Below are 9,993 nucleotides of genomic sequence, written 5' to 3' on the forward strand. Positions count from 1 at the left end.
ACGTTGATTTAATCGAATTTTAATGTTAAGTATCTGCGCTGGCTGTGAGCTGTGTTCTGCGGCTTGAAAGCTTAGCACTGAGCGCTATACAAGTATTGTGTCGTGTTTTGATAAGAGCGCAATTTTTAATACGCCTTTATAAGCTTCACTTGTATGTTAGCTTGCTTGTTTTTTTGTAACTTTTTCCAGTGGTACTGAAACTTAGAATATTTGAGCGAAGTAGCTCACCAAAAAGTTGCAGAGCGTTAGAACCTGTTGAGTTCGAATAGCCTTTAAAAAATCTAGGAGAAAAAGACAAATAATTTGAGTGAATTACTTAGTGTTGAGAGAATCTGGTTTAGAGGCTTCAAAAAATCGTTTTTTTAGAATTTTTTGTGGGAGGAAAGGAAATAATTGATTAAAACGAAATTTCTAGGTTAAGCTGAGCTATGTTGTGTGCTGTGTTGAGTTGTGTGCAGTGATGTGTGTTGCTCATTGTACAAGTGATGTGAGTGGCCAGAAACGATTCTTTTACATATGGCTTAAGCAGCTCAACACTTTCGGTCCTAGACCAATTATCCTCTGGGTAGCCGAAGAACATCCGTTTGAAGGCGTGGTAAAGTGAGAATCCCCTACACAGGGTTGTGCGGTGGGTGTGGGGCTCGCCACGTAAACAACGTTCCCAATGGAAGAGAAGAGAAACCCTCCTTTTGATGACTGCCATGGCAAACGAAATAGGGATTATGATTTGAGGGCATGCACCTGGAATGTTCGGTCCCTTAATTGGGAAGGTGCCGCTGCCCAGGTGGTTGATGTCCTTTTTAGAGTGAAATGTGAAGAAATGCAATGGACGGAACAAGTACTGAGGCGAGTCGGTCCTTGTGGCATTTACTACGGTGGCCATATAAAGAAGGAATATTCGGTGTGAGACTCGTGATGGGAGAGAGACTCCGTCGCCGAGTACGGTCGTTCCCCCCGGTGGATGAACGTCTAGCCACAATTCGCATCAAAACGAAGTTTTTCAACATATCGCTGATTTGCGCCCACGCCCCGACCCGTAAATTCAGCATTCACGAAGAAACATCCCCAAATGGTTTGAGGCTGATCGACTTCGCCGGGGCCCGAAATTATCTGTATGTATCTGAAATGGTTATCTGTAGTACTAGATTCCAGCATAGAAAAATTCACCAAGCTATCTGGCTGTCTCCGGTTGGAAAAGCCACCAACCAGTTCGATCATGTTCTGATAGATGAAAGACGCGTCTCCAGTGTTTTAAACGTGCGTACGCTCCAAGGTCCTAAAATTGACTCGGACCACTATCTTTTTGAAGCCAAGATACGCATCCGCCTCTGTGCAGCAAAAAACGCACACACAAGCAATGTATATAGATTTTCGTAAAGGAGAAAAGAAGGTTCCACATGAGAAGTTGTGGAGCGAAATGTAATGACCTATCCTATTGAAGATAATGGATACCTACTGCTGCGAAATATCAACACAGTCAAAAATAATCGGATTTGACAAACGGTTTCAGATCACTTTAGCCGATGAACCAAGCTTTTGCAAGCTTATAGCACGAAAAGTATAACGGAACACACTCGGAGTGACGTACTATGATAACAAATATTACTTCAATAACTCACTGAAACGATTCCTTCTCAACAAGAACTACCTACTCAAATAACTCCACTGAAGACATCATTAATGGAACCAGTTGATGTAATTCAATCCAATGTGGATGATGAACTACAGGTTTCACGAAATCTTAACAAAATTATCCACAAAATGAAAGACAATATCGTTAATATTGGATATGAACTGAAAAAAGATAATTTGCCTGGTACTTCTTGTTTCCTTACGGAAAAACGGGTTTAAAGAGCAAATGCCTGTAAATATTACAGCGGTAGAGTAGTTTCGGTTCAGAGTTTTGGGCGGTGAGACAAGATTTCAACGTAACGACTATCTTTTTTATGCCTTATCCTTCTTTGAATATTATAGAATCAAAAACACTATATCTGCATGCGGCAAAAAAAATTGTTAATCAAGAAGCAGCAATCGAAGTTGTCCATCTTTATGTAAAAAATTTGAGAGGTTCGGCAGCTCAAGGGGATCTGTTTTGATTGAACCATTAGCTCAAATAAGATGTTTAGTCGCTCCAACATACTGTTTAACATTTAGCTCAAATGATCTCAACTCATTGGATCAACGAAAAGCTTTGTTAGTAGCCGATGGTTGGGCTGATGTTGATCATAGTACATTCGATATTTATGAGACCCCAAGACTTATCGAAAAGTATCCAGTAATTTTGAGTCGACATGTCATGGTAAGAGTAAATGCTCTAATAAAGTTTATAAAAAATAATGATGATGTGTTTGGCGGCAAACAGAAGGACCATTGGTGGCGTATTGAATTCCAGAATCGGGGTAGTCCTCATTTTCATATAGTAATTTGGATCGAAAATCATTCAAAATTTATCTCAGAAGATGGAAAACTTATTCTGTATCGTAATTTCTACACCAACAATTTCTCCAGAAGATGAAGATTCAGAGCTTCATTAAGCGTCGAAAGGAAGATGGTAGAGTAAATAATTACCACCCAGAGTTATTAAGACTATGGGCAGGCAACATGGATATTCAGCCATGCGCATCAAACGAAGCGATAGCGTACTCGTACTATAAGCAAAGTACCTATCGAAAGCAGAACGTGAAGAAATAGATTCTGGAATTGCGCAGGCAATACAAGTACAGCAAATTCAAGCGAAGAGACTGATATTTCACGCAAACTGTACAGGTTATGTATGAAGAATCTTCATGAACGAGAAGTATCAGCTGCAGAATATGCATATAGGCTTTGTTGTATCCCATTACGGGACAGTTCTGGAAGCTGCATTTTTCTGAACCCAATAAAGCTACAACAGCGTTACAGAATATTGCAATTCAGAAGCGGGCACGCAACTGGTTATTATAGTAATATATTTGAAAGATATCAAACACGTCCGTTATAATCTCACGGATACGACTTTACCAACATGAGCCTTACAGAGTTTGCAATGTTGTTTGAACCATTCTATACGAAAAAGGTAAGCGAAAGTCAGGAACATGTTGATCATGTTGCCTATGAAGAATATCGAAACACACGTAGTCCGCTCATTACACTATTAAATAAGAGCAAAATGGTTGTGAGAAAGGTTCACGCAGTTGTTAGGGTGCCATACTTCATAGCAACATCAGATCCAGAAAACTTTTTCTACAGTCTACTCCTTCAATATATGTATGCCTTATCGTTCGGAAACTGACGTTATGGAAAATCGGTCGTGAAAATTGGTGTTCTTACTGGAAATGCAACACGGTTCGTTAGTGGGTCTACACTACACAGTCTGCTTCAACCACCAGTGCAAAAAGATGATGTAATAATTAACATTCCACTTCTAACGGGCATCTGTTTGAGAGGGATGCGCCAGTTATGGCCTTATTGGTACCTTATGAGATGCTTTGCATGATCGACTCTCGTTTGCGCCAACTGCAGAGACCGATCCCTTGCTAATGCTGTTACCACCTGTCCGAGGACAACAGCCAGAACATATGAAATCCGCTACAGAGCTGTGGCAACAATTCCGTCTGGTTGAACTCCAACAAAACATGCGTCAACAAGAAGAACACCAGACATTTATAGATGTGCTAAATGCTTTAAGAGTTGGAAAGTTGAGGACTAAGCAACTTGAAGTTCTTCTTGGAAGAGTGTCAACAGGTACCACTGAAGAATTCTCGATTGAGAAAGCTTTAAGAATTTATCCAACTAATGACCAAATTAATACTCATAATGAAAAAGTTCTCCAAAGTTTTCAAGATAAAGGGACTGTTATTTATACGATTAAAGCACAAGACCAACTTATTGATGCCACATGAAATTTAGGTAATAAGGACTTAAATCCTATAATACCTAATGATATCAATGAAACAGGAGCTTTTCCTAATACTCGTGTATTGAAAATATTCGTTGGAATAAAAGTGATGTTAAGGTCGAACCTTGACGTGTCAAAAAGTTTAGTGAATGTTAACAGGGGCTTCGTTACAGAAATTATCTGAAATAATGATTCGATTAAGAAGTAGGAATTCATAAAGTTTTCAATGGAACTTGGTCGGAAATAATATAACAATTAGTCATTAATAATGATTCATTTCTTAACATAGTGAGTTGTCATGTTTGCTTGACAATGGAGTGTTAGTTTTAAAATTAAGTGACAAAGGGAAGAGATCGATTTGTTTGAAGGCAGAAACACTTAATAAAAAAATTGTTTTATATAATTTTTAGTAATTGTTCGTTAACCGTTTTCCATTAATTAGAGCTTGTTAAAGATAGGAACATCAAATATGAAACCAGAAATGTAAAGTGGAATTGTTCACATGCCCATTATAAATTATTTTAATTATTAGAAATTAATTGCTTTAGACCCACATCTGAAGCTGCTTATGATTTGAGGCTCTTAAACTACGTAAGTCACCATGCATGGTCTTAAATTGGGTTCAGATCAGTGGTCGGCATGAGAGGATCTGTCACTGTGTTGGTGAGCACGAAAACAAAGTAGCCCAGTTAGTTTGCAAAATTTTTGCTATGAAATGCCGACCACTGGTTCAGATACTTATTTTTGATGGGGAAAAATAAAACGATCTTATCTCATGTACTCAATTATTCTTCTTCTTTATTGGCGTAGACACTTACTCAGTTATAGCTGAGTTGACAACAACGCGTCGAACTTATTCCTTTTTGCTGTTTGGCGCCAGGTCCTTCTCCACCTGGTCTTTCCAACGGAGTGGAGGTCTTCCTCTTCTTCTGTTTCCCCCGACGGTTATTGCGTTAAATACTCTCAGACCTGGAAAGTTTTCTTTCATTTAAATGACATGACCTAGCCAGCGTAGCCGCTGAGTCTTAATTCGCTGAACTATGATAATGCTTTCGTATATATCGAACATCTCATCTTTCCATCGAATGCGATAAATCTTTCGCAGAACCTTCCTCTCCGAAACTCGTAACGTCGACTCATCAGATGTTCTCATGTTGTTGTTGTTGTTCTAAAGGGTATCTAGTCTCCGTTACGATGGTAAGGGTTAGCCAAGTTGTCGTTGACGTCATTTAACGGAAGGCCCAAGAAACGTGTTGTTTCGACGGGGCGGGAGTGTTGTTTCGAAAGGGAGAGGGGTGTTAGATGAGTGGGGTTGGTGGTGCATGCAAAGAGGTGCCCAGTGTCATGCGGAGACTCGTTGCACGTAGGACATATGTATATTGGTTATGTCGGGGTCTATTCTGAATAAGTAGGAGTTTAACCTGCTATCGTATCCAGAACGAAGCTGCATAAGGGTCACAAGATATTCAAAAGAAGATTTTGTCATTTGCGATGTAACCCACAATATTTGGATGTAATCTTCTTTAAAAGTCTAAAATATGATACAAATTAGACTTCAGTTTATGTTAAAATATTTCTTACTAAACCACATTTCTATGACACTTAATTACAACACTTAGTTGAGATTATTATGTGAGAAACTATTCCTCGGTGATCAGGCTGAATATATAGTGTATTAAAGCATATCAAAAGTATACCCTTACGTATAAAGAAATTGTACCTAAAAAATATCAAAAAGTATACCTGAAAGCATATATAATATACAAGTATATATGAATGTATACCTGAAAGAATATCTAAAAGTATATCAGAAAGTATAAGCTTACTTATCTAAAATATACATACATACATATATTATACTTCTTCAGAGAATAAAATCCTAAAAGTATATTTAAAAGTATATCTAAAAGTATATCTGAAAACATACCCAAAATTATATCAGAAAGTACATATAACGAAAAGTTTGCATATCCAAAAAATATTTATACTTTTTACAGATAATAAAACTATAACACATATTATAGTCAGCATATACTACATATTTGAAGCATCACCTCTTACCAGCTACTTCGCTCACGCACATCAACATCACATATTAGATTATGCACGGGAATAGCGAGCATGCCAGCGGCTATAATGCCATACGAGTCTGCTTGAGCCACCATGCCGATGGCATATTGACGTCGCTCTGGTGGCACCACTTTCGACATGTGATAGAAGGTGTTCACATAAGCGCCACCGCCAAGCAAACCCTCCCACAGCACAAACACCAAGATCAACCAAAAGCTGGGTGTGAAAAAGAAGATCGCTTCCAATGTGAAGATCACCGCATTGACGCATTGTAAAATCGCCATGGGCCAGATAAGCGTGAAGTGTATTATATTGACGGAAGAGCGTGAAATAAATACACCGATTTGATAGTCAGTGCTAATCCAGCGATATTGTGTGGGCGGTGGTATGAAAATATGTTCGAAATACACCAATTCGTACTGAAAGTGAAAGAGTTTGAAATATGGGTTTAGACGGAGTTAGAAGAAATCAAAAAATTATACATTTTTACGCACCAAACCCATATTGATGAAGTACTCCGCAAAATACACCAAAGAGAGTGGCATAAAGAATGGCAGCAGATTCTTGAAGAAGTATATTAGCTTCTCCTTTACTGTGAGCACATCTTGTGGCACCAATTCGGCTGACTCAGTGCGCACAAACGTCTCTTTTGGATTTCGCAGTAATAACCAAAACGCCAAAGCTTGCAAAGTGGGCACATACAGGAACACTAACATTGCCTGCTGTGGTGTCAATTTCAAATCAATGAGCAGCGTATAGCTTAGAGCGCCGATCATGCCTGCGCCACCAGTGCCAGAAGACCAAGTTGAAACCACATCTCTTATCATTACATATGGATATTATACTTAAATATGAGCCGAAAATTCATCTTACTCACTTATTAAAACTGGATGAGTAGGCCAGTAGCGTGCTCTCGCCAACACCGCAACTGGCCGAGGTGAATATTATGCCGAGGAAAGCCAACCACTCGACTTTTGCCAGCGCGACAGTTATGAAACTGAACACCGTTAAGCTGATAGCGAGCCCCATGCGCACACTATTATTTGTTATAATATTAATTAGATTTCAAAATATACTAGTATTTGCCATGCCATGCACTCACTTGACCCAGAAGGGCAGAAATGGTGCCAGAAACTTCACCAGAAATGATGGTATTATATCGGCTAACAATACGGCGCTGGTGGACATCTTATTGCAACGACGTTGTGTGCTGTTCGCTGCCAACTCCAAATATTTACTTGCTTCGGCCTTCAAAACGTGTGTGTGTGTGTGTGTGTGTGAAAAGTTTCAGTTGCAAGTTGACTTTTCAGTCTCAGTAATACACACCTCATTTTCAAAAGCTGATATGATGTCATGTGCCGCGGTCAGCATTACAACATAACCGTAATTGTTGCATAGACCCAATAACCAATAGGCTACGAGATCACGCCAGAGTCCTTTGTCTTTCGTCGGCGTTGCGACTGCGTCGGCCATGCTTGATTGTAGTTACAAGTTGTAGTTCGTTTAATCAATTAATGGGAATTAATCTTAAGAAAATTTAACTTCTTATAGACTTCCTTTGTTATTTATCTCTTTTAAAAGAAATTCGTTGAAAGTTTCGACAAATTTCTTTATTTATTTTTTTTGGAAATTTTTATGTTCGACTTTTTTCATCAAATCTATTTCATTTTATTTTTGCTTTTCTACTGGCAAGGTTGCAAAGTGTACACATCTATTGCATAATCCTTTTCAAGCAATAAAACCTTTAACTTCGGTTACACCGCGGCTAGAATACTATTCACAAATGAAAAGTTGCTGTACATAAACTTGTTCAGCCAATTTGTATGATAATATGTATACTATAAGCTATAGTATCCAACATGAACAATTTATTCGAAAATTGTACCGCTGACTTGGGAAATAATCCTTGCCGTAGTTCATGCAGACATTATGTCAAATAAAAATGTTCGCTTTCTGATATTGGGTTTAATTATTAATTAATTAGTATATTAATTATATAATTGATTGTTGAGGCCAATTATGTCAATATCATCGGCGTGCGCCAGTACCTTCTCTATTTAGTGCTGTAGCTCTAATTAGAGTAGATTGAAGAAGTCGCACGATAGGGAGACGCCTTGTCTGAAACCTTCTTTGATACGGTTGGCGCAGTCTTTGGTCTTGCTCAACGTCAGTTTACACCACCGTATTAAGTTTGCGGGGATATCAAATACAGACATAGCGACATAAAGGCAGCTCATTTTCGTGCTGTCAAAAGCAGCTTTGGAATCGACGAACAGGTGATGTGTGTCAATCCTCTTTTCACGGTTCTATTCCAAGATTTGGTCTATCTGGTCAATTGTTGTGTTCTAGGCCTAAAATGAATCTTTCACACAATCGCTCAATAGAACCTTACATGGCCTATCCTACGGTACTTGGCGCAGAATGTGGGGTCTCCCTTTTTGTATACAGCGCCAGAGCACACTTAAATTCTAATCGCCGGGCATGCGTTCGTCCAACCATATCCTACAAATAAGCTAATGTGTGCTCATCAGCTCTTCGTCGCCGTCGTAAAATTTTCTCGCTTGTCAAGCTCTTCGCACTCACGCATTGCGGACTCTCTCATTTTTTGTCTACACATGTGCCTCGCCTCTCTCTTCAGCTCTCGGTATCTATCACATATCGTACGTGTTGTTACAAAGTTCTCATGAAAGCCAAACATTGAGTTGAAAGTTATACTGATCTAGAGACGCAATGTGGAAGATGTAACTCCTCTAACCAAATTGGTGGCTACAATTAAGGCAGCGGTAGATATACTGCTCCGAAGTGCTGCCTTCGAGTGCCGAACGGCTATACTGGCTTTCAGCTCGCTCAGAGTGCGCTACTTAAGTAGTGCATAACATCCTTAGCAACAACTTGAAGTTTTTTCCTCATTAGCTTGCATTGAGCTTGCTTTGGAGCGCATCCTTACTCCAGTTTCATCCGTGTGGAAGCGGGTCGGTTGTGCCATGTTCTCTTGCTTAGAACTTTGGATCTCCAGAAAGCTGGCAAAGCGCGGGTCAACAACCAGGACTGGTATGACTGTGAGATCATTCTGGCTAAAAGTGAGCCGTAAGATGTGCTCCAAACTTCTTGCACTTTTCAAAGTCAATCTCGCCGCAATTGTAGGGGTTCTCACTGTACACTGTCTAATAGCTACACATGCGGTGTGACTAAATATTTTGGCGCACTGTCTTTGCTGGTAAGAAGAAAGCGAGGTGAAATCACCTTGTTTTTCTCAGTTGTACGACTTTTATCGGACGGAATGTGAAATATCTCGATACACACAGCTTTGGTGAGCATAGCGAACTGCCGGGGATTCATATTGATCGCATTAATAAATTTGTGGCAAGATCAAAACGATTCTTCGATTTATGAAGTTATAAGGAGTCTTTGGGTTACATAAAGGAGATCTAGCCATTTTTAGGCCCAACCTATGACCTAACCTAACCTAATGGTTTTGTTTTGTTAATCTGATCTACACAAGACGTGTTTCCAGCGAACATAAACTTTCAGTTCAAAATTTGCAACTTTATTCTCTATTTAATGAATTAACAGCCGCTGCACATTTGAAAAAAACATACATGAATCAATTATGACAAATATAATGTTGCATATTTTTAGGCTGCTTGTTGGTACTAAAACAGTTACGATGCCCTGTAGGGAATATTTAATTTACTACATATCGTTTCTGAGGTCGGCTTTATTTGTGATTTTTCTCTCTTCCTCTATCTCTGTTACTGTGAATCTTCTACGGCGCGTAGAATAACAAGAAGAACATAGCTGCCAACCGCCACTGTTACACTCTTTATTTCTTGTTGCTATACTTACCAAATAATAATAACTGTTATTTATGAAATTCTGCATACAAAACATATGCCTCTTACCAGTTGACATAGAAGAAAAACTATTATGATGGCCTTACTCATTTGCTGAGATCTCTTCGATATAATAACACATTTAATGCTAAGCGCTTTCGATTTACTTTAGTAGTTGCTGGTCTAGTAGGCGGCAGTTGGCAGTATCACCTA

At 39.1% G+C, this 9,993-nt stretch overlaps 1 protein-coding gene across 1 annotated transcript; it reads right to left on the reverse strand.

The window, feature by feature from the left end:
- Positions 1 to 5,934: 5,934 nt before the first annotated feature.
- LOC120778402 (battenin-like) lies at positions 5,935 to 7,420 on the reverse strand. Its single transcript, XM_040110186.1, has 5 exons — positions 7,274 to 7,420; positions 7,050 to 7,195; positions 6,825 to 6,983; positions 6,442 to 6,766; positions 5,935 to 6,366 (listed from the first exon to the last, which is right to left on the reverse strand). Exons 1-5 carry the CDS (start codon positions 7,418 to 7,420, stop codon positions 5,935 to 5,937), a joined length of 1,209 nt encoding a protein of 402 aa, XP_039966120.1.
- Positions 7,421 to 9,993: the final 2,573 nt, after the last annotated feature.

Source organism: Bactrocera tryoni, chromosome 5 (genome assembly GCF_016617805.1).
Source record: "Bactrocera tryoni isolate S06 chromosome 5, CSIRO_BtryS06_freeze2, whole genome shotgun sequence".
In the NCBI taxonomy this organism is placed as follows: Eukaryota; Metazoa; Arthropoda; class Insecta; order Diptera; family Tephritidae; genus Bactrocera; species Bactrocera tryoni.